At 40.6% G+C, this 22883-nt stretch overlaps 1 protein-coding gene across 1 annotated transcript in view; it reads left to right on the plus strand.

The window, feature by feature from the left end:
- The window catches only part of DDX60 (DExD/H-box helicase 60), a 71863-nt gene that overhangs the window by 25090 nt on the left and 23890 nt on the right, over positions 1-22883 (plus strand). Inside the window, 14 exon segments of the mRNA XM_042466845.1 lie at positions 553-719; positions 3025-3277; positions 4256-4428; positions 5913-6077; positions 7875-8024; positions 9889-10008; positions 11878-11973; positions 13683-13798; positions 14585-14727; positions 14916-15025; positions 15244-15348; positions 15469-15591; positions 19868-19995; positions 20509-20667. Of these exon segments, the coding sequence (XP_042322779.1) occupies positions 553-719; positions 3025-3277; positions 4256-4428; positions 5913-6077; positions 7875-8024; positions 9889-10008; positions 11878-11973; positions 13683-13798; positions 14585-14727; positions 14916-15025; positions 15244-15348; positions 15469-15591; positions 19868-19995; positions 20509-20667 (2008 nt within the window).

Below are 22883 nucleotides of genomic sequence, written 5' to 3' on the forward strand. Positions count from 1 at the left end.
AGGGATTCTACTAAGGCCCCACTCCATCCCTTGTGAAAACAAAGGTTTCTGGGAATGAAAGGAAGGATCTTCAGTACTCATAAACTATATGACATCATCTCATCATCATGGATATGATTGTTACTGTGGTTTCTGTAGGGTTGCTTACTATCATCCTCTTTATCAGCAAGAATTTCCTGATAATGCTTTCTTGACTCCACTTGCTTCCAAACTGGTGATGCAGCCAGATGGTGCTACCAAACACAGCCTGGCAAATGAATCTATGGCTATATAGAATAAAATCCTAGGTAAAAACAGAGAGACACTCACTTTGCTTTGCATAGTAGGCACAGTGTGGCAAGAAAAAAGAAAAGGATTTATTTCTCTGCATTCAGGGGATAAACTGAGACAGCTGTCAATCTGGGTAGCCATGAAGAATTGTATCAGGAGAATAATAGGCAGAGCACAAGTAGCAGAATTGCAGGAGCAGGTGATGGTGACTTGAAACCACAAAGAAGGTAAGCATTTCATTGGTCTAATTCCTAATGTGATCATACCTATTAATGTGTTTAGATGAAACATCCAAAAGCCCAAAAGCTCTACGACAGCAACAAAAACTGCAAGCTTATCTACGATTTTATGGAGAATCCCTAGAAGGTGACCTGTCAAAAACAATTGTTGCTCAAGCAGATCCTCCAAAGAAGGCTTATACTGATGGCAAAAAAAGCAAGAAAGTCCAAGTAAGAGCCACAAGATATATTTTGTTTTCAATTAGGCAGTTTAGCAATTCTCACAATCCTTTTCATTTCTTAATAAACCTATACTTATTTAGACTGCTCTCTTATTAACTAAAGGATGGAGCTTATCACATGAACAGCTGGGATGTGGGATGGAGGCAGGGTTTACTGCATGCTAAATTGCTGCCTAATCGCCTCCTGCCATCAGCCCGGATCCCAGCCATGCTTGGCCAATACTTTTTCGAAGCCAGAAAGCTTCCAACTTAGAAAAAGTGTTGGCAAAGTGTGGCTGGGACCCGGCTTGGACTCAGGCTGATGGTGGGTGGCGATTAGGTGGTGATTTAGCATGCAATAATCCCCACATCTATCCTGCATCCTGGCTGCAGCCCAGTATGCTTGATATGGTTTGAACAACACAAACTCATGCCATTCTGTGCATCCAGCAGACAATTCTGGGGCATTCATAATCTGAAAGACAAGTTGGAAGAATTACTTTTTGAGCTATAACTTCCAGAATCCTCCACTAGCAGTCCTGTACTAAATCATTTTATATCCACCTGTTTGGGAGAATATATCTTTACTATTTCAGTGACATTCATAATATTCTGAATTAGTATTAGTCACCTTGAAAATAATCTTGGATCATCTTTTGTAAACTAATGGACCTCTGGACTTTTCTTAGACTATCCCTCCACTATATGGCCTGTTTATACCATTTCCTCAATTGTGCTTTCTCCTCAGTTACACAGTAGATGAAAGGAACCGTACACAGATTGGAAAATGTCTGGATGCATATTTCCCCCCTTATTCAATAGGAAACTGAACAAATATAAGTGTCCTATCCATTCTAACTCTGGGTCTTCCCATCTTTGTTTCTGGTTATGCCTCACTGTGGGAATGTATAGTCTGGCAAATTTTAAGCAAGGCATTGCAGTCCTCAAGGTCTGAAAACTTAAAGGCACCAGATCCCATCTGATTTTAGTAGCTAAGCAGAGTCAGCCTTGGCTAGTAGTACTTGAATGGGAGACTGCCAGGTGCTGTGGGCTACATGTCAGAGAAAGGAACTGGCAAAACCACCATAGAATATTCTTTGCCTAAAATTGATGGGGTTACCATAAGTCAACAGGTGACTGGAAGCCATACACACATTGCAGTCTTCAGCAGGAAAGGATTTCATTACTCCTGTCTTCATTCTTTTCCCATAGGAACAATGAACTACCCTTATGAACTCTGGCTGCACTACCACAGTCTTGGAGTTTCTCAGCCTTCTCGTACTTCAGAGGTTTTTGTCTTCAACTCCCAAACGCACATTAGTCATGCCCACTAATCAGGGATTCTGGAAATTGAAGTGTAAAACATCTGGAAGATCACAGCTTGAGGGCTACTACTCTTTTTCTTAAGATAAAATAGAACAACTAGATATGTACATATAATACACAAACATGGCTTATCTACTATATGTATATACCCAGTTCTGTCTGTTCAGTTTATACCAGTTTATGTGATATCATTATTTCTAAATTCATCAGTCAGACATGAACTCTTCTTTTCCCATGATCGCTGCTAAACAGCTTCATAGAAGTACTCTGCAGCCCATCCTCTCCACTCCCCATAGGTTGTGACTTCAAATACTGTGGCTTTGGAAATGGGAGTATAGCCTTGCTTATTTTCCTTGACTGGGACTATTTTAAAGCAGGGATGAGTATCTATGGAAGATTAGTGTATTATTACACACACACACACCCACACACCCGAGAGTCACAAATCCCCATTGTTCTCTCTCTCCCAGCAAATATACTTTTTGCCCCCAAATGCCCCCAAATACTCCATAAGGGACGTGAAGCATTCTTGTAATTTTAGCCCCCCTCCCCAGCTATTTAAGCCCTGGGAGAGGCCTTTTAAACTTGCTGTTCACTTCCTGCTTTAAGAATGGCTTCTGCCCCTAAAACAGCTCTGGGAGAAAAAACTGTGCAAAATACAAGCAATTTTTGGATCCCTGAGGCCTTAAAAAAATGGTCCTTTAGGTCAGTTGCAGTCTATGGCCTGCACTTTGCCCATTCCTATCAGCTGTATTCTTACAATGTTCACATACTCATTTCAGTCTGCTCTTCTCTCCTGACCATCTGTGTACTAGCACTGGTCTATCAACAAGGCTAGGTTTTTTTCCAGTGACTTCTCTGCACTTTCTCACCTGTTTCATCCATAAATTAAATGTTATTGAAGCTTGTATCTGTTCAGCCTTAGCTTCAAGGAGCTTACATAAAGTCAGAGTCATAGGATTGACATTCTGTTACTCCTTTATTCATAGAAAACCAAAGCAGAAATAATTATTGAGGAAAATAAAAAAAGAAAAAAAACTGAAGAAGAAGATAAAGAAAAACATCAATGGGCTACTCTTTCAGTGTCAATTGAAATGAAAATTAAAGAGAATATGACATCTGGGATTAAGTATCTAGAAAACTTTCTGAAAAAATGTCTGAGTGCATCTGTGAAGTGTAGTGCTGAACTGGCAGCACTGAATGTTTGCTTCAGCTTATGGCAAGAACACTGCAGGACAGAAGGTAAGGGAATGCATGAGGCTGTCTTTGGACTATTGTTATATATAGATATAGGCTGGATCCACATTGCAGAAATAATCCAGTGTGACAGCACTTTGTGTGCTGTGGCTCCATGCTGTGCAATTCAGGGAATGATAGTTATAAACTATCCAGAATTCCATAGCATGGAGCTACATCACTTAAAGCACTGTCACATTTGATTGTTTCTGCAGTGCAAGTCCAGCCCAAATTTCAGAAACTATACCTGTATTTTCTTTATAGTTATTGTAATTGTGAACCACTTAATAATAATTCAGACACCTTTGGATCCTGATTTATCAAAATGCTTAAAATTCCTGTCTTTGAAAATAATAACAAAAGCAGGGACTGAAACTCATGGCCATGGTCAATAAATGCCTCCTTACTCTGCTTAATTGTAGATGCTCTCATTCCCTCTGTTGACATGCCACCTTTTTTGCTGCTCCTTTGTTCCCACATATGACTAATTTAAGGTCATCATTTTGAACATTATGCATGTGAATGTCTACTGTACATATGAAACTGACTAGTCTGCCTAAGCATTGTTGATGCATCTCTTCAAGAAGGGTTGCTTTATAGCATCATGATAAGTTTTATAAGTTCTATGCTTTTCCAGAATTATTTCTTCTGAGAAATCCTTGAAAAACATACTATTCATAATTTTACTTGTTTGTTACATCTGTATTCTTTTCATCAAGGTGGCATATGTGGTCATTCTCCCAGTTTATATTCTCATAATAACTGTGTTAAGTAGATCATCCTGAGACAGAATGTTTGGTCCAAGATTACTCAGCAAGCTTCAAGGCTGGATTTTGAATGCAAAAATCCCTAGTTCTGGTCCAACACCTAACTGCTAAACAACACCAGCAGTGGCATTTATGAAATGAATGACAAATGTACTTACAAATTCTGAATAGATTTGATTATCATTCTGGGAATATGTTTGTGTATCTCTCTCCACAGGTAAAACTGAGAAGAACTTAAATATAGCTGCTGAAGTGATGAGAAGAATCCATTCATTGATTGCAAATTATGAGCATCTGGATTTATTGAAAGAGTCTGAATTCCACCTGATTGGCAAATGTCTCTGTGACCTTGGATTTGACAACTTGGTAACTTCTTTAAAATATATCAAGGTATTTTGGTCCAGATTCACAACTTGATAACAAAAATATTAAAAGTTAAAACTGAAATGAAAGTGGAGACATATTTATTAAATATGGTTGACAAGAAAATAGATGTGAGACACAGAAAAATAATGTTATATATGATAACTGCTGCAAGAATAATATATGCAAAAACTTGAATATGGAATATATATGTACCATTGATGACTGGCTAACAAAACTACATGATGTAAATGGGCAAATTAACTACATTAAAGAAAACACAATGAAGAAATTTGAAGATCAATGGAATTGAGTTGATACTATATCACAAAGAGGAAGGGGAGAAAATGGCAGTCATTACAAAATATGATATAGATAGATAGATCTTTATAGATAGAAATAGATAGAGAGAGATAGTACTTATTAAAAAGTGAGTCTATAAGGATAAAAGTGCATGCTGTAAGTATATAAATTAAGATTGTATAGAATGATATAGTTCAGTGGTATTCAGATGATAGGTGGGACCCCTGGGGAGGCCACAAGAGTTGCTCAACAGTGAAGACCATGATCTCTCCTCCTTCTTGTCTTTCCAAACTTTTTATGTGTAAAATGTATTAAATTTACTTCAGTAAAACTGTTCTAATTTGAACAATGTTATTTCTTTATAAAACGTTAAAATATGAATATACATGAATGTTCCGATGAAAATATCCCCATTAAATAAACAAAATATTTCAATTCATATACCATGTTGAGTGGGGTGTGTGTGCAACATCTGCATGTAGCTGTAAGGAGGGGTGTCCCCTAAGGGTAAAACGTTTGAGTTCCACTTACATAGATTATCAGGAAAATAGTCGGCCCTTCTCATACATGGATTTTTTATACATGGAGTCAAGCATCCATGGTTTGAAAATGTTTTTTAAACAGTATAAATTTCAAATATCAAACCTTGATTTTCCATTTTTTATAAGGGACATCATTTTGCTATGTCATTATATTTAATGGGACTTGAGCATCCACGGATTTTGTTATCCATGGGGGATCTTGGAACCAAACCCCAGCGTATAACAAGGGCCCACTGTATAAAGAAAGGATGTGATTACATATGAGTTCAAAACCCTGACATGGGGGCAAAACAGATGGCCCCTTTAAGTCATCTTGGGGCTCGCTTGGGGGCATGGCGGCTTTTTTCCGCCCCCAAAAGGAGTGGATCTCTAAGATGCCCCTTTCGGCCCCTCTGTTTTGCCCATTAAACTATTGATAAAAGGATTATAAGAGTAGAGGTAGGAAATGACTGTAGGGGAAGATATGTAATTGATCGTTATATGGTCAAATGGAGCAATGGATGTAAATGAATGTAAAAATTAATTTTAAAAAATAAAGCATTAAACTAGCTATATTATCCTCCCTGGTAAAAGGAAGTGTCTCCTTATGTACCACCTTCCCCCTCATTGGACAGTGAAAACCACACATTTTTAAACATCTGAAACAAAACCACTAAATTTTTGTAGGTTTCAGAAGATGAACGAAAAGAACCTAAAAGGAAGCATATGGAGTATTCTGTTGGCATGGGATCTTCTCGGTTTCAGTTACAGTGTATGGGCCATTTTCTTATACGGGAAGAAAGAAAAGATCCTGATCCCAGAGTGCAACATTTTATTCCTGATACATGGCAGGTATTGATAATGTATTCTTCTGTTATTGAATTATTTTCAAGTAGTTTTGGAGCCATTGTCATCAATTGTTCAATTGATTTAACAGAAGGGGCTATTAACCCCTTAGAAGCTGGTCTTAGTTCTGCCTCCAACCTTGAAGAGGCTGAAAATAATTGAGTTTGCTTCAAGACCCCAGTTAACAGATCTTGGATGTAGCAGCCCTAGCTAGTTCTGATGAACAATCAGAAGAGGCTATTTTAAATTCTCCAGCTGCCTCTTTTCAATCAGTTGAGAGTACTTAACTCTCCCAAAGGACTCCCTAAGCAGAGCCACCTGGACTGCTGTGAAACACCAACAGCTATTTCAAACAGGCATAAAAGCAGCTATCTCAGAAACAGCCCATGAACCTGCTCATGATGCAGTAGCCATTTTGAGATTTGAGAAGAGGTGGCCATTTTGAACAAAGAAACCAAGGATTTACAATGCCCTTTCTGGTTCCTGTGTCATTTTAAAAATCAGGATTCATGGCTGCTGTGAATTTCCTCCCCAAGGTAAGTAATAATGAGCTAATTTAGCAAGGCCGTCCCCCATGGTTGTTCTGCATCCAAATAGCCTAGACTTCCTTCTCCTACCCCATCCTTATTACCCCTTTCCCTCCAGTCTCTCTAAGGAAGTATTGTAGAGCTAGGACTGGTTTTAAAATGGCTTAGTTCAGTATACAGTCATACATTCGTGGCTTTGACTTTTGTGGATTTGATTATTTGCAGATTTGAGTAATATGTTCTTTCTCAGAATCTCTAGGTCCTCCAGTGTGACGCTCTGGTCAGAGTCCGCCAGAAGTCATGCTGGAAGACCTACAGATTACTAAAGATAACACAAAAACATTTGCACAAAAATAAAATGCTCTTTGTGGGGATAAAACACATTGTGGCCTTCATCATCAACACAATTAAAATGGCAGAGCTTCATGTGGTGGTCTAACTTCCTCAAACCTATCTTTGTAGCTTGGCCTTTCCAGATCAGGGCACTGGACAATGCAGTACTCTCCCAGGTCACAGTGCATTGAGAATAGGCAGCTGGAGAGACCCCTTGAGATCCTATCACAATTTCTTGTCTGAATGTGCCCTCTGATTGGGAGAACACTGCAGAAGTCATTTCCCAGTGATCTGATTTGCAATGCCTTGGAAATGTTCCAGTAGGGCACTGCAAATTTGCAAAGGGCCGAAATAGCCCAGTAAAGCCTTCTGGGTGGCCTGGGAGTTTATAAACCACACAGTCCCAAGATGTCCAGAAGCTGCCCTGTCCAAATACACAGTGATGGCTTCACTCAGGGGACATGGCATTTACATGCCGTACACCATTGGCGCACTCAGAAGCTGTCCTGGGCCCGTGGAAGGGCAGCCCTTTACTGGCCCAAATAGGAGTGGATCTTTTCCGCTCTTATTTGGGCAGGCATCAGGGCAGATTGGTGCTGCAGCATGTGATTGCCATGGCCCCAGGCCCCAATCCACCCTTTTTGTGCCATCTGTTTTAGCCCAAAGTTAGGTTTCTGGGGATCACATTTGGTCCTTCATAACTACAAATGTCAGTACCCAGCAGTTACAATATCTAAAGTCCAGTTTATGATCTCATAGTTGCTGAACAGGATGCTATCCTGTATTTTGTGTAACACAGTGCTGGTGACAAAAAAGTGTAGGTCTTTAGGTATTCACATGAGAGCAGAGAATCTTATGGCAGTTGACCTTTTTATCATTGTGGTGTGATGAAGATAAAGATCCTTGCATGTGGACATGTATACACGTCATTGTTTCTCTATAGAGAGAGCTTCTTGACATTGTGGATAATAATGAGTCTGCTGTAATTGTTGCTCCTACGTCATCAGGCAAGACATATGCTTCTTACTACTGTATGGAGAAAGTTCTGAGAGATGGTAATGATGGTGTAATTGTGTATGTTGCACCTACAAAGGTAAGAAGCAACTTTTACATTGGTAATATTTAAAATTTTCTTGAAGTAATTCTATGCCATATTACATGACTGTGGTAGAATATATTATCATGTTGCCTCTGGCATATAAGAACGAAATCCTTATTTATTTATTTATTACATAATAAGAACTAAGAAAAATCTTGAATTAAAATTTCAAAATGTGACTGATTCCCATATTAAGTTGCTTTGCAGTTTAAGAATATAAACCAGATAGAACATTTGCCTGTAGTTGTATGTTATGTCTCATTGTAGATGTATAAAATTAGAAAGTGTTCAAAAATTGCAGGAAATGCATGATTCTCCTGACAAGGAGAATCATGGTCTAGCAAGGATCTTCACAGTTTGGCCTTATTTTGTGCAAAATTCACATAGATTTGGTGCAGGGAACATTCATTCTCTGCACAAGAAATAGAAAAATGCTCTTCATTGTGTAAAAAAAGGCTTCATTTAATTTCCAACTCAAAAAACTTTTGTTAGCAGTTGATAAAATCGTTGTGATCTGATATTGATCAGAGAATGTATTTGGTAAAATGTTCATTTTCTTGAACAAAGAACTTGATAGCAATAGCAAGTACATTTCTATGCCACTTATCAGTGCACTTAAGCACTCCCTAAGTGGTTTACAAAGTTTAAGCTAATTGCCACCATCAAACTGGGTACTCAATTTAGCGACTTCGGAAGGATACAATCCTGAGTTGAGCTGGCACCCTTGGTTGGTATTGAACTTGCAACCTTGCAGTAAGTGAGTGGCTGTAATACAGACATTAAACCACTGCACCACCAGGGCTCCTATACCAAAAACAAATTGATTCTTGAAAAATGTTCTCAACATTTTTCAGTTTATTGTTAGCTAATTTTTGTAAATCTATTTTAAAAATCACTTTGAGAAGTGATTCAGTCAATGTAGATTGATAACTGTTATACTCACAGATCCAAATGTAGTAGTTTCAGTGCTGGAAGTTTCTTAAGTGTTAATGGTGATGGTTATAAGTAGAAGGTTTACTGGTAAGAATTAAAAGTAGCTTACTTAAAAGTAGATAGATTAAAGTAGAAAGTTTACTGATAAGAATTAAAATCCATTTTGGCTAGAATGCAGTGGAATGAGATGGTTCTTCTTGATTTCCTCTATTCCACCTGTGGCAAGACAACAATGGCTTATGTCATCTTGAATGCTAGGAACAGGCACCTGACCTTTGGAGATGATCCTTTAAGCTTTCCATGCCAGGGGAATGGTTTCAGTTAGTTTGTGATTTCTCAAACCAACCAGCCCCACATCAGACACCGAGTCCCTTAGCAGAGCTTCTAAGAGACACCATGACACTCTGTCATTTGAACCTAGAATTTTTCTATGCAAAAATACAATACAAAAAGACAAATGTGCAGAATAAGTCTCTAACTGTGAACAGTTTCCAAAACTTTCAGAACTTTCATTTTTAAAGACTTTCTTGCAGCATGTAGAAAATTTCTAAAATTACTCATTGCATCTTTCAAGAACAAAATTAATCAAGGATTGCATCCCTACTGCTCATGTGACATAACTGGATTAAAAAACTAAAATCGTTTGGATTGATTTGCTTTACATTGTCTATTAATAATTTAAAGATGTAGGTGTGTTTCTTCTATATATATATTACAGATGCACATAGTACATGTGTGTTGTGTTCATTTTTTTATTCATTTCCAAGGATGTATAAAATGCTTTTCTTTTGAAGATTTTAGAAGTTAATGTATTACCCTCTTGTTTAGTAGACTGGTCCATGAAAGAAAAGAACATGTACAATTTTTGTTTGGCAACCTACATTTTAAATTTATGTTGTTAATATGCTATTTGTCCTGAATGTAGGCTCTTGTAAATCAAGTATGGGCAACCATTTACAATCGATTTAATAAAGTAATGCCACCTGGTCTTACAATATGTGGTGTTTTTACACGAGACTATCGCCATGATGCTTTGAACTCTCAGGTAAGAGGTAGATGGTGATTGTTGATTTTGCTCTCTCAGCCTCAGAGGGAAGGCAAAGACAAACCTCCTCAAGATTTGACAAACAAATCTTGAAAAAATCTCTACAGCAAATACCCTGTGATAGGTTCGCCTTAGAGTTGCCATAAGTCAGAAATGACTTGAAGGCACAAAACAACAACAAACTTTGAATTAATGTAATGGAACTATTTCTAAGGAGACAGTATATAGGATTCTACTGTTAAACAGGGTACATTGTGGGTAAAGGCTTTTTAAAATTTTGAACTAGAAGAAGGAAAGAATAATAAAATTATGTAGGTAAAATAGTGATGAGTAATGACTTTTTAAAATTTTGAATTGGAATAAGCAAGAAAGGAAGGAATACTAAAAGATACTGAAAGTAACATACTGATGGTATTTTCAGAGTTAACCCTTTTCTCATTATGAAGCTCTTTTTCATGAAATTGATAAATTCACATTAGTGTTACAGAGCAATGATATGTATATATTCCTATAAAGGAATCTCATTGTATTCAGTAGGGTTTTGTCCCATAAAATATTTCCAGTATAGCAACTATGGAATACAGTTGTACAGTCGGCCTTTCTTATACACGGATTTTTTATACATGGATTTAAGCATACACGGTTTGAAAATGTTCCAAAAAAGTATAAATTTACGTTGATGTTCCATTTTTTATTAGGGACACCATTTTGCTATGTCATTATACTTAATGGGACTTGAGCATACACAGATTTTGTTATACACGGGGGATCTTGGAACCAAACCCCAGCGTATAACAAGGATCCACTGTATAACCTATGACTGGGGAACATTTATGGGGAGTGTTGGACCCTTGCATGTGTCAGATTACATTCTACATTTTTCCTAGTCTTGGATCTCTATGGAACAGAGGGCAGGTACCACCACTGCTTTGGTGGTGCCACACCTCTTCTTTGATCAGGAAGGATTTGGGGCACATACAATTCTAGTTGAGCCATGCATGTATAGGAATACCAGCTTTGTCAAAGACAGGTTTGCCTAGTCCCTATCTTCCTCATTTGATACAAAGCACTGAGTGTCACCACCTAGAGCAGGGGTAGGCAACCTGCGGCCGGCGGGCCGGATGCGGCCCGGCAAGGCCTTGGGACCGGCCCCCGCCTGGTCCTGCCGCCGATTGCCGCCAGAGCCTTTGGCCTATCAGGAGGAGGCGGGCAAGGGGGGGCAAGCGGCAGGCAAGGGGAACAAGTGGCGGGCAAGGGGGGCAGTTGTCTATAGAAGCCTCCAAAACATGCATTTATATTAACATTTTTTTTAAAAAATCAGCAATTTTTTTACGTGTCCTCCATTTTAAAAAATGTGCCCTCCATTTGAAAATTTTGTCGTACATTTGTCCTGGTTTATTTATTTTTTAAAAAATATTTATTTGTTTGTTTGTTTATTTATTTATTTATTTGGCTTCGGCCCCCCAGTTGTCTGAGGGACAGCAACCCGGCCCCCGGCTCAAAAAGGTTGCCTACCCCTGACCTAGAGGAGTGCTACTGGAGGCTGCACAGCTCAGTCAAGCCTTCACAAGGAAAACATGAGGGTTAAAGTGAAGTGCAGATGGATCTGCACAGTCTTGAGGAGCACTCTGTGGGTCTTTGAATATTAGTCACAATCCCCCTTATTTTCAGTTTCTCCAAAGGGCGGACATAGTAAGGGGGAACAATTAAAGGGACATTCAGTCCTAAAATTCTTTGTGGGGCAGATTGAGTAGATCTGTGGATTCCGTACCATTTTAGGGACAGTGACAAACCTTCCCTGCTGTAACCATGGCTCCTGACTCTTATTAGCAGCATGTTTCCTAACTATCCACCTACATTTTGTTTCAGATATTGGTAACAGTACCTCAGTGTTTAGAAATCTTACTTCTGTCACCTCGTCGCCAAGAGTGGGCCAAAAGGATAAAATATGTTATATTTGATGAGGTATATTTTCATTATATATAACACAATTAATGAAATATTCATTGTTACCCAGTGTCTCTTTCTATTTAAAATCCTGTTCTTTCAAACCTTAGCATGACTCAGAACCAAAAATGGGGCGTTGTATGTCTGCAGATGAGGAAACATTGGAGTTTATCACACAGAGATCCTTCCGTGTGCTAAACGTCATCTATATGTACCCAAAATGTCACAAAATCGTCATGGGTGTGATCCCCATGATGCTACGGAAGTGGAATTGCAGTCCAACCTGCTCGGTTCCCATCATGCAATCCAACCCGGGGAGCCTCCTGGAGCTCTTTGCTTATTAATGGGATAAATCGTTAATAAGAAAAGGGCTCCAGGAGGCTCCCCTTGTTACGATTGCATGATGGGAACCGAGCGGGAGCTGCAATTCATCTTCTGTAGTGCCACAGGCGCTTCCCTGACGTTTGGGGTATGTAATGATGATGTTTAACACACGGAAGGACCTCCATGTGATAAACTCGATAGTTATTTCAATAGGACCATGAGTGTATGTGGCTCCACCCCAGTCCAGGGCAGGGCTAGGCATAGTGCACCTTGGTTATTCCATCCTGGGGAGCCTGCTGGATGTGAATGTTGCTCCAAGAACAAACTTTAATGGGAACCGTTTAACCAGCATCAACAAAAAAACCCACCGGTCCCTACCTTGGAACCCTTAACTTGGAGATGCCATTAGGGTTCCCACGCCTAACTCCTCCACCCCTTTCCTTCAGGAATTTCCTAGCACCCCTGATGAGTCACTCCTGACTCCCATCTTCTCCGAACTTTCCCAGTCTGCCTTTTCAATGGAATGGGGACTGTGCACCATGCTCCAACATCTTCCTCAGGCATCCCATCAATCTCCTTCATAACTGGTTGACCTAGACAATGCCCTAAACTCTTGGATCCTTACCAGGGACCTGTCCCTTTTGCTTGGGGTCTTCTCTCCCAAAACTCTTTCTGGAGACTTGCTGATGTCCCTAACTATGCTCAACCTGTTGGCTCTCAGGACATCTTGGTCAGGAGCCCCATGGTGTAGGGTGGCCGTCAAAACCCAACATTCAGGCTGGTTTCCTCTGATATACTCTCTCTGGTCACCATGTGACTCCACTCCTCAGTCCCTTCTGTGTCTGCCTCTTCACATCCTTCCTCTCCCTCCAGGAGCCACCCCCCTCCTTTAGTCCTCTGGCCTCTCCCATAGCCCCACCTCTCTCTTCTATCTCTTCCCTCTCCGGAGTTCAGGTCAAGTATTCCTCCATCTCTCTACATTTGCAGGTCAAGTGGGGTTTACTTTGTCATCCATGTCTGAATCTCCCAGAGAGATTTGCTACATTAAGAGGATGGAGTGCAGTGTAGGACATAATTGAGAAAGGACCAGTTTGACACCAAGCGGAAGGGACAGGCTCTGTTTCAACTGCAGTAGTGTCTCTAAATATATTTTCTTGTGTTCTTATTTGAGTCAGCAAGTAGATCCTTTTATTTATGTGCCAACTGGGAACACAAATACGGAGATGTCAAAGTGAGATACAAGGTGATATCAACCTGATAATAATGCCAGAGACATTGATTTATGAAGAAAATGCTTTTGGGTAAAATCTGGGTGTTTGCTATAGAAAAAAATGATAGTGTGATGTTCTAAAGAGAAAAATGTGTAGCCACATCATATTACATTCAGCCTATTTTCCCCCCAGGTCCATTGTCTTGGAGGTGAAATTGGAGCAGAAGTTTGGGAACATTTGCTGGCTATGATTCGATGCCCATTTTTGGCTCTCTCTGCAACCATAAGCAACCCCAAGCATCTTGCTGAGTAAGATGTGTGCAGACTCTGAATGGTGTGATCTCATTTTCTAAACATATTGCTGAATTCCTAGCAGTGGGCTGTGGAAAGTGAGGCTGGAGTTTCATTGTGAAAATATCATAAATCAGCTCACTGTTTTGGGGGAATGCAGCAATAACGGGATTGGAATAGTGAGAAAGCAGGCCTTTTGGCATCCACATACCTTTGCTGGTCCATGCCCCAAAGGCAGTCAACTGACTGAATGGTTCAGCTCACTTCCGCTCTCACAAAATCATAGAATCATAATTAAACTTAAAATGGCATAGAAACATCAACCATCTGGTGCCGGGCTTTCCATGACTACTCTTCTTTGGATGCCTGTGGAGTTGTTTGCTGTGGCCACCCTGCAACTGTATGATACTATGGTAAAAGCTAGGAGAGACTGGCCTTGTGTTTCTGCCCCATGGTCCAGCTTTAGTTGTACTGTACTACTAGGAGTTTAATTATCATTATTCACAGTCTTAACCGCTACATGTCAACTGTTATGGACTTTGTGTGCATCTGTACAAGTACACAATAAAGCAAAGTATGCACTTTGAAGTCACCTGTCAATTTATGGTGACCTTTTGAATTTCATAGGTTTTTTCTTAGACAATAAATGCTCTGAGGTGGTTTGCTATTTGCTGCCTGTTGTTTGAAAATTTGGTAAGATTGGGATATTTTTGTTCTGAAGGGAAGCAGGATCAAAAGACTTACTTTGCTCAGATAAGGTATATATAATAGGAAAGTAATTCTTATTCTTTTCTTTTTTTAAAGGTGGCTGCGGTCAATAAAAAAATATTGGCAACATACTGAAACTGTACTAGCACAAACTCCCAGCTCTTTCACACCAGTTAAAAAAGGAGCCAAAGAAAAGAAAAGTGCCAGAGTACAAAATATCTCATACGAGGTTAAATTAGGTGTGTATATAAAAGCAAATGGTTTGTAACAGCAGATACGTTTTTGTCTTGAGTAAATTCCATGTTCTGAATATGTTATGACAAAGAGATTATTTGTGACAAAGACAGCATTCCAGCTTCCACAGTTTGTCTTTATGATCCTAAGATTTTCAAATCACATACTGTATTTGAGATTGTTCTCTTTTCAGTGATGTATGGAGAGAGATACAATGATTTAGAAAAACATGTATGCTCCCTCAGTCATGGCGACTTCACAATCCATCACTATCATCCCTGTGCTGCACTGACTGCGGATAATGTAAGTTTAAAATCATATTAGACCAAAATGAAAAAGAAACTCAAGAATTTTGAAAAATCATAACTTGGGGAAAGTTTCTGGATGTTCCATAAGAAATTTTCTTTTGAATGTCTCATGAAAATTTAACTGGAAGTTCCAGAGATCTTCTCTTGATCTGGGATTTCTGTGCAGATTTAATATATTTATCATAATTTTGAATAATTTATTTGGCATTACAGCTTGAGAGATATGGTTTTCCATTGGATCTTTCCCTCTCTCCTCGGGAAACTGTGATATTGTATGATACTATGGTAAAAGCTAGGAGAGACTGGCCAAAGGCAAATGTAAGTACATATGGTTCACATATAGTAGTACATTTTCAGATCAATTGTTTTCAGAAAATGAGTATCTGAGGGACATTTAAGATACACAGTTGTAATTTGCTTCTGATCTTTAATGTCAAGGAGCTGGATCCTGAGGTGTTTTTTAAGGACAAAATTGTAATCACAAAGGCAGAAGCAAGATGTTATGAAACAAAGCTGAAAGACGAATTAGAAATGTGGATTAAACAAGGCAACAAAAAGGAGGTATTTCTTATTTTTTACTTATGAAAGATCTTTTTTTTTTTTTCATTTGACCTTTAGAAGTAATTGAGTTATTTCCTTAGTTTGGTATTCCCCTGACCTGTATGTTCTGATGCTGCATAGTGTCGTTTTAAAGTTGCCGACCCCCCCCCCACGCACACACATTGTAGTTTCTGATGAATGTTGGACAATAGGAGCTGATTTTTTTTTTATAGCATTTTTTTTTAAAGAAAAGATAGATTTTATATCTATAGAGCAAGTGACTGGCTAGGAAATTCACTCATAGTACCTGTAATGGCTTTGACTCTGGTCTCAGACTTTGACTCTTGGGCTATCAAAAGCCGTGGAATGGGGACAACCTCTTTATGGACTATTATTATTATTATTATTATTATTATTATTATTATTAACCTTTATTTATAAAGCGCTGTAAATTTGCACAGCGCTGTACATACAATCTTTTAATTAGACCGTTCTCTGCCCTCACGACACAAAAGGAGAAGGGAGTGGTGGTGGGGAAGGGGATGAGATCCAGCAGTTCTTCTCTACCTCCGAGGCCTGGACCAAGGGAGATGGACTGGAGGGAGGCCTTGGCTTCTAGTGGATGGGTAATCTTCTTCCAGGGAGGCCTGTTGGAGCTAGCCTGCCTCTCTAGTAGGATAATACATATAAAATACATAGCAATACAGGAAATGATTCAATAAAACAGGCAACAAAAGAACATAAAATAGCAAGTGACAATTATGCAATGCCTGGGAACGCTTCTCTGAACAGGATGGTCTTCCACTCCATTTTGAAGCTGGTTAAAGAAGTGATGGCCCTTGCTCACGGGGGAAGAAGGTTCCAGGAGTGAGGGGCAGCAAGTGGAAAGGGGTGAATCTGAGATGGGGCAGAGGAAATCCTGGGCTGGGATAGCCGACCTTGACTACCCGAACGGAGGGCCCGAGTGGGAAGGTGAGGAGGAAGAAGGTCAGATAAGTAAGGAGGGGCCAGCCCATGGAGGGCTTTAAATGTCGACAGCAGGAACTTATACTGAATGCGGAAAGGGAGCCAGTGAAGGGATGCCAACACAGGAGAGATATGGTCAGAGCGGTGGGCGGATGTGATAATGTGTGCAGCTGAATGCTGGACAGAAATTAAAGGATGGAGGTGAGAAAGAGGAAGCCCATCCAGGAGGACATTACAGTAATCAAGTCGTGAGACCACTAGGGCATGGACCAGGATCTTGGCAGTGGAGATGGAGAGATATGGTCAGATTTTGGCAATATTGTATAAAAAGAATCTACAAGCCTTGGCTGTGGTCTGGATCTGAGGGATAAACGGCAGAGAAGAATCAAAGATGAAACCAAGACTGCGGGCTTGCTGGACTGGTTGAATAGAAATGTTGTCCACAGAGACAGAAAAGGAGAGTTGAAGGGTGGACTTAGGAGGAAAGACAAGAAGCTCCGTCTTGGACATGTTGAGTTTCAAATGCCAATGGCGCATCCACTGGGAGACAGCTGTGAGACAAGACGAGACTTGCTGTCAGGGGTGGAAAGATACAACTGGGTGTCATCGGCGTACAGATGGTAGGAAAAACCAAAAGAGCAAATGAGTTTACCTAAGGACAGTGTGTAGAGAGAAAACAGAAGGGGACCCAGAACAGAGCCCTGAGGCACTCCAACAGATAAGGGAACAGAGGACAAAGTCTGACCACGTGTGACCACTGCAAAAGATCTATCTGACAAATAAGATCTAAACCAGTTGAGAACAGAGTCTGAGAACCCAAGGTCAGAAAGTATATCAACTAGAAGACCGTGATCAACAGTGTCAAAGGCTGCAGACAAATCAAGAAGGATGAGAACAGAATAAAGGCCATTAGCCTTGGCCTGTAAAAGGTCATTCGAGATCTTAGTGAGAGCTGTCTCTGTAGAATGCCTTGGGCGGAAACCAGACTGAAAGGGATCGAGGATGGAGTTGGCTTCAAGAAACTCAAGACAGCAAGAATAAATAACCCATTCCAAAACCTTAGAAAGAAAGGGAAGAAGAGAAATCGGACGATAGCTAGACAAAAGGGGGGGGGGTCAAGAGAAGTTTTTTTCAGAATTGGGGAGATGAGAGCATGTTTGAAGTCTGATGGGAAAGAGCCTGTAGAGAGAGAGAGACTGAAGATATGGAGAAGTGAGGGCAGGAAAGAGGGAGTTATAGAGATTAGAAGACGAGTAGGAATTGGGTCAAGAGAATAGGTTGCAGGTTTGGAAGAGTTCAGAAGTGTAGAGTGTTCATCCAAAAAAGCAGGAGGAAACAGAAATTTTTTTAGGCAAGGGCGATAGAAGATTATGAGCAGAAGAAGAATCGGGAGGGACTATCTCAGAGCGAATAGTGGTAAACTTTGAGATGAAGTAGTTAACGAAGTCATTGGGAGAGAACGATGAAGTGACAGGAGGAGAGGGAGGTTTAAACAAAGTGTTGAAGGTGGAGAACAAACTCTGCGGGCGCCTCTCATTGGCAGAAATCAATGATTTGAAATAAGTTTGTTTTGCCATCGACAGGGCACTTGAGAAGGAAGAAGGAACAAATTTGTAATGAATAAAGTCAGCCCACTGTTTGGACTTTCTCCAAAGACGTTCAGCCGCTCTAGAGAAGGATCGGAGAAACTTAATGGGGGGGGGGGTAAGCCAGGGCTGAGGCCTAGTCTTGGAGGAAGAAGTGCGTACAGAGACAGAGGCAAAGTGGTCAAGAGTTGAGGAAAGAGTGGAGTTAAATAAAGACATTGCTGACTCAGTAGAATCCCCAAGATTTAGGGAAGAGAGAGATGAATCCAGGGTCTGACCAAGATGGTTAGAGTTGACAGACTGAAGATCACGAAAATAGCGTTGAACAGAAGGGGAGATTTTACCAGTACAAACATTTCTATATCCTCTGAGAATATTTCTTTATTACTTTTCTTAGATACTGATGCCCTTTTTCTTCTTCATGGTCTCTGTTACTCACACAAAATTGGATTTCTGGACCTGCAGTGTGATTTTTGGAGCTTCTAAAGCTGTAGAGCTAGTGTTTTGGCATTAGCCCCATCCCTTTTACCCTTAGCTATATAGGTTTCCCTGACTCTCCAACCTCTGTTTGTTTATTTCATCCACTACAGCTTCTTTCACTTAGTTTATGAATATTTTCCTGACAATTCTTCATTGTCTGGCTGATTTTTCTTGCTGGTTTTGACCCTGAATTCTTGTTTATGGCCCCATCAGCTTCATTCAAACTCTGTTCCACTTGTGGAGGGGAATTCTAGAGAAGGATAGACACTCAAAGTGCACCCTCTGCCTTAGGAAAATTCCATGTCCATTGTACCTGTGCTTCCTGCCTCAAGGAGCTCCACTGAGAAAAGGCCCATAGAGCCCCAACATTGGTCATGGAGCATATGACCTGAAATATCACTGACAAAAACCAATGTCTGCTGAGTTCTTCTATATAGGTGGCAATAAAACCATCAACCATGGAAATGCTCCAGGTATCTCCTGCTCTACACCTAGGCAAGTACTGCTAGTACTGGCCACTCTCTTGACACCATCTCTATGTGTTAATTGTGGTCTGGAATCACCCATAAAAAGCACACACAAAAAAGAGGGCTCAACTGACCGCTTCTCATTGAGACCTATCCACCAAATAAAGCCTTTCACCAGTCCAACAGCCACAGTCCCAGACAGGCTTGCCTTCTGAGCGAGAGGATCTCCCAGTCCCATCTCCAATGGAATCCCCCAAATCAGTCCACACGAACCAGAGATAGGAGGGAGAGGTGATGGATTCTCCAGGTGGAGTACCCACACCACCACCAGTAGAAACTCCCACTCGTCTCGCATGTGGACTGTCCCTTACCATCGTCCCAGGAGTAAGGCCAACCTCAGGAATATCTCCATCAAACCCACAAACACCATCAGGACCTATCTCAATCTTGTATTGTCTTCCCAGATTCAAGGTGTCTCACTCCTCAATAACATAAGCAACACAGCCCTCGGTTCCTACACGTTCTGTATAGTGTATTTTTCCTGGTAACTGTTACATGAAGAATGGGATTTTCATAGCATGCAGATGGACAGTTACTTAAATCTAATAGTCCCAACACTGAATCAGTTGCTGAGTCATGAGTCAGCACTTGTGAAAATCCCATTGTTTCAGTGAACCTACTTTAGTTGGGAGAGGTATCTGGATTGAGGCAAATGTTATTATTGAGCATTATTGCTACTTATCCAAAATGTCCTCTTGAAAATATCCTCCACTCCTAAACCATTATTGCTTTGTCTAGGCAAAAGAAGTGCTGGAGTTCCTCAAGCCTCACCCAACTTATTCTTCTGAAACAGAGATGAGAACATACTTTCCTCATTTTGTTGAAAAACTACAACAGATAAATAAATTGCCTGCACTGTTTTTCCTGTAAGTAAGGCAAACAAATTAATGGCATCAAGTGGTGTTGGCATAACAAGGAGGTGTTATATGGGCATGTACAAATCTGATATACTAACTTCACCTATGCCGGTGAAGCAATCTGTAAAAGGCACAGGTAAACTTGTAAGGGAGTATGCCAAGGAATCTTAAATGTTTCTGCTGAGGTTTTGTTCCAGGACCCCTTGTGGATACCAAAATCTGTGGATGCTCAAGTGCTATAAATATAGTAAAATGATGTATTATATAAAATGGCAAAATCAAGATATGCTTTTTGGAATATATATTATTTTTGAATATTTTTAAGCTGTGGATGCTTAAATCTGTGGATGAAAAAAATCCATGGATATGGAAGGCAGATTGTATCAATGTTTGCTTTTGTGAATTATGATTTTTAAAAATATTTTCAAGCCATGGATGCCTGAAGCCATGGAAAAAGAATCCATGGATATAGAAGGCCAACTGTAGAAGTAAGTAACAATGGTTTGAATGTCCTCCCTTTAGATTCAACATCAAAAGAGTAGAACATCTGGCTGAAGAAGTTTGTGCTTTCTTAGAGGAGAAGCAAAGTAAAAGGCAAATTCATGATTCAGAAAAAGAAGAGCAGTTAAGAATGAAATATAAAAAGATGGAAAAATCTTTGACAGGTCAAAATTTGACAGAGTAAGTATTTGCTTTTTGTAAGTTATTTTTATCACATAAAATTATGTTAGGTACTTTGAATCAAATATTTAGTTACAATGCATCTAAAGTGACAAGAGTTCATTCACTTGCATTCAACACAGATATTTTGGACTAGTAATTTCTTTAGTTTGGTATGTTTAGCAAGAATTCCAGGACATAAAAAGGGCTGCAAAAGGCCCTTTGGTATTGCATCATGTGGACGCAGTGCCAGAGAAGCACTGTGACGCTGCATGCCGTGTAGAGCAGCATGGCGAATCAGGGCATGCATCATGTGGACAACCTATAAGTGGCTACATTTCATCTCCTTCCCCTTTCCTCAACAGCATTATCAACCTGGGGTGTGAATTTCACAGTTGCTCAAATTCCTCCTTTCCCTTCCTAACTGGGACCTATCAGTTTCTTCAACTTGCTGTTAACTCATAGCTATTTTGGCCTATTTTCAAGACATGGGCAAACCATCCTGTTTCCAAAATTCCCTGGTGAAAAAAAAAAAATTCTTCTGGACCTACAGGAACTTTTATTTCCTGGTTATGGATCCTTCTCCAGCATAGTATTTAGATCTGATTCTCTCCCAACTCACAAGAAAACCTTTTGAATGTGACATGCAGAGCCATCTGCTTTCTTCATTGGTGTGACCTTTGGCCTGACTTCTGTGGTGTCTTTCCTGCATAACATCCTTCCACTATCGATTTGCTAGGCTCTTAAGTGTTCTGACTAAGATGTACAGTCATCCCTCCATATTTGCAGCTTTGATATTTGCAGATTTGATTATTCACAGATTTCATTAATATGTTCTCTCTAGGACTGTCTAGGTCCTCCAGTGCAGTTCTGTGGTCAACTTTAACTAAAAGTTGCACTGAAAGACCATTTGTAGCTACTCCAGTGCCATTCTATGGTCAGTGTATGTTGGACATTGACCACAGAGTTGCACTGGAGGACCTAGAGAATCCTAGAGAGGTGTCCTCTCAGTTAAAAACAGTGTTTTTATTATTTGTGGTTTTTCCATATTCACGGGGGTCTTGTTCCCCTAACCCTCCCAGTGAATATTGAGGGACAACTGTATATATGAACAACTGAGATCATTGTAGGTATCCTTGTAGGGGCACACAATTATAGTACTATGTTTATGGATTATGGAATATTTTGTTTTAGAAAGATAAAGAATTTTTCAAATACAAGGGATGGAATTAATGATTGCAGTTATGAATTTGTAACCTACATATTTGTAGGTTGTAACCTTGACCCCTACATATTCTATAGTGTAAGGCATATGTAGGGATCATAAAAGTTCCCCAATCCTGATTTTATTTATTTATTATGGTATTTATACCCCGCCCTTCAGCCCTAATGGTTATCAGAGCGGCTTACAATTATTATTTTTAATTAGACAGTTCCCTGCCCTCAGACTTACAATCTAAAAGACACAGCACAAATGTAGAAAGGAATGGTGGTGGGAAAGGGGATGAGGTCCAGTTTTCTTCTCTTCCTCTAAGGCCTGGATCAAGGCAGATGGACTGGAGGGAGGGCTCTTCTTCAGGCTAGCCCTGATGGAGCTGGGCCTGCCTGGTCAACTTCCTCTCAGGCCAGCGGATGACAGTTATGGAGGGAGGAGCCTCTTCCTTCAGGCTAGCCCTGATGGAGCTGGGCCTGCCTGGTGAACTCCCTCTCAGGCCGGCGGATGACAGTTATGGAGGGAGGAGTCTCTTCCTTCCAGCTAACCCTGATGGAGCTGGGCTGCCTGGTGAACTCCCTCTCAGGCCAACGGCTGGCAGTTGTGGAGGGAGGAGCCTCTTCAGGCTAGCCCTGATGGAGCTGGGCCTGCCTGGTGAACTCCCTCTCAGACCGGCGGATGACAGTAATGGAGGGAGGAGTCTCTTCCTTCAGGCTAGCCCTGATGGAGCTGGGCTGCCTGGAGAACTCTCTCTCAGGCCAACGGCTGGCAGTTGTGGAGGGAGGAGCCTCTTCCTTCAGGCTAGCCCTGATGGAACTGGGCCTGCCTGGTGAACTCCCTCTCAGGCAGGTGGATGACAGTTATGGAGGGAGGAGTCTCTTCCTTCAGGCTAGCCCTGATGGAGCTGGGCCTGCCTGGTGAACTCCCTCTCAGGCCAATGGCTGGCAGTTGTGGAGGGAGGAGCCTCTTCCTTCAGCCTAGCCCTGATGGAGCTGGGCCTGCCTGGTGAACTCCCTCTCAGGCC

Source organism: Sceloporus undulatus, chromosome 5 (assembly GCF_019175285.1).
Source record: "Sceloporus undulatus isolate JIND9_A2432 ecotype Alabama chromosome 5, SceUnd_v1.1, whole genome shotgun sequence".
Classification (NCBI taxonomy): domain Eukaryota; kingdom Metazoa; phylum Chordata; class Lepidosauria; order Squamata; family Phrynosomatidae; genus Sceloporus; species Sceloporus undulatus.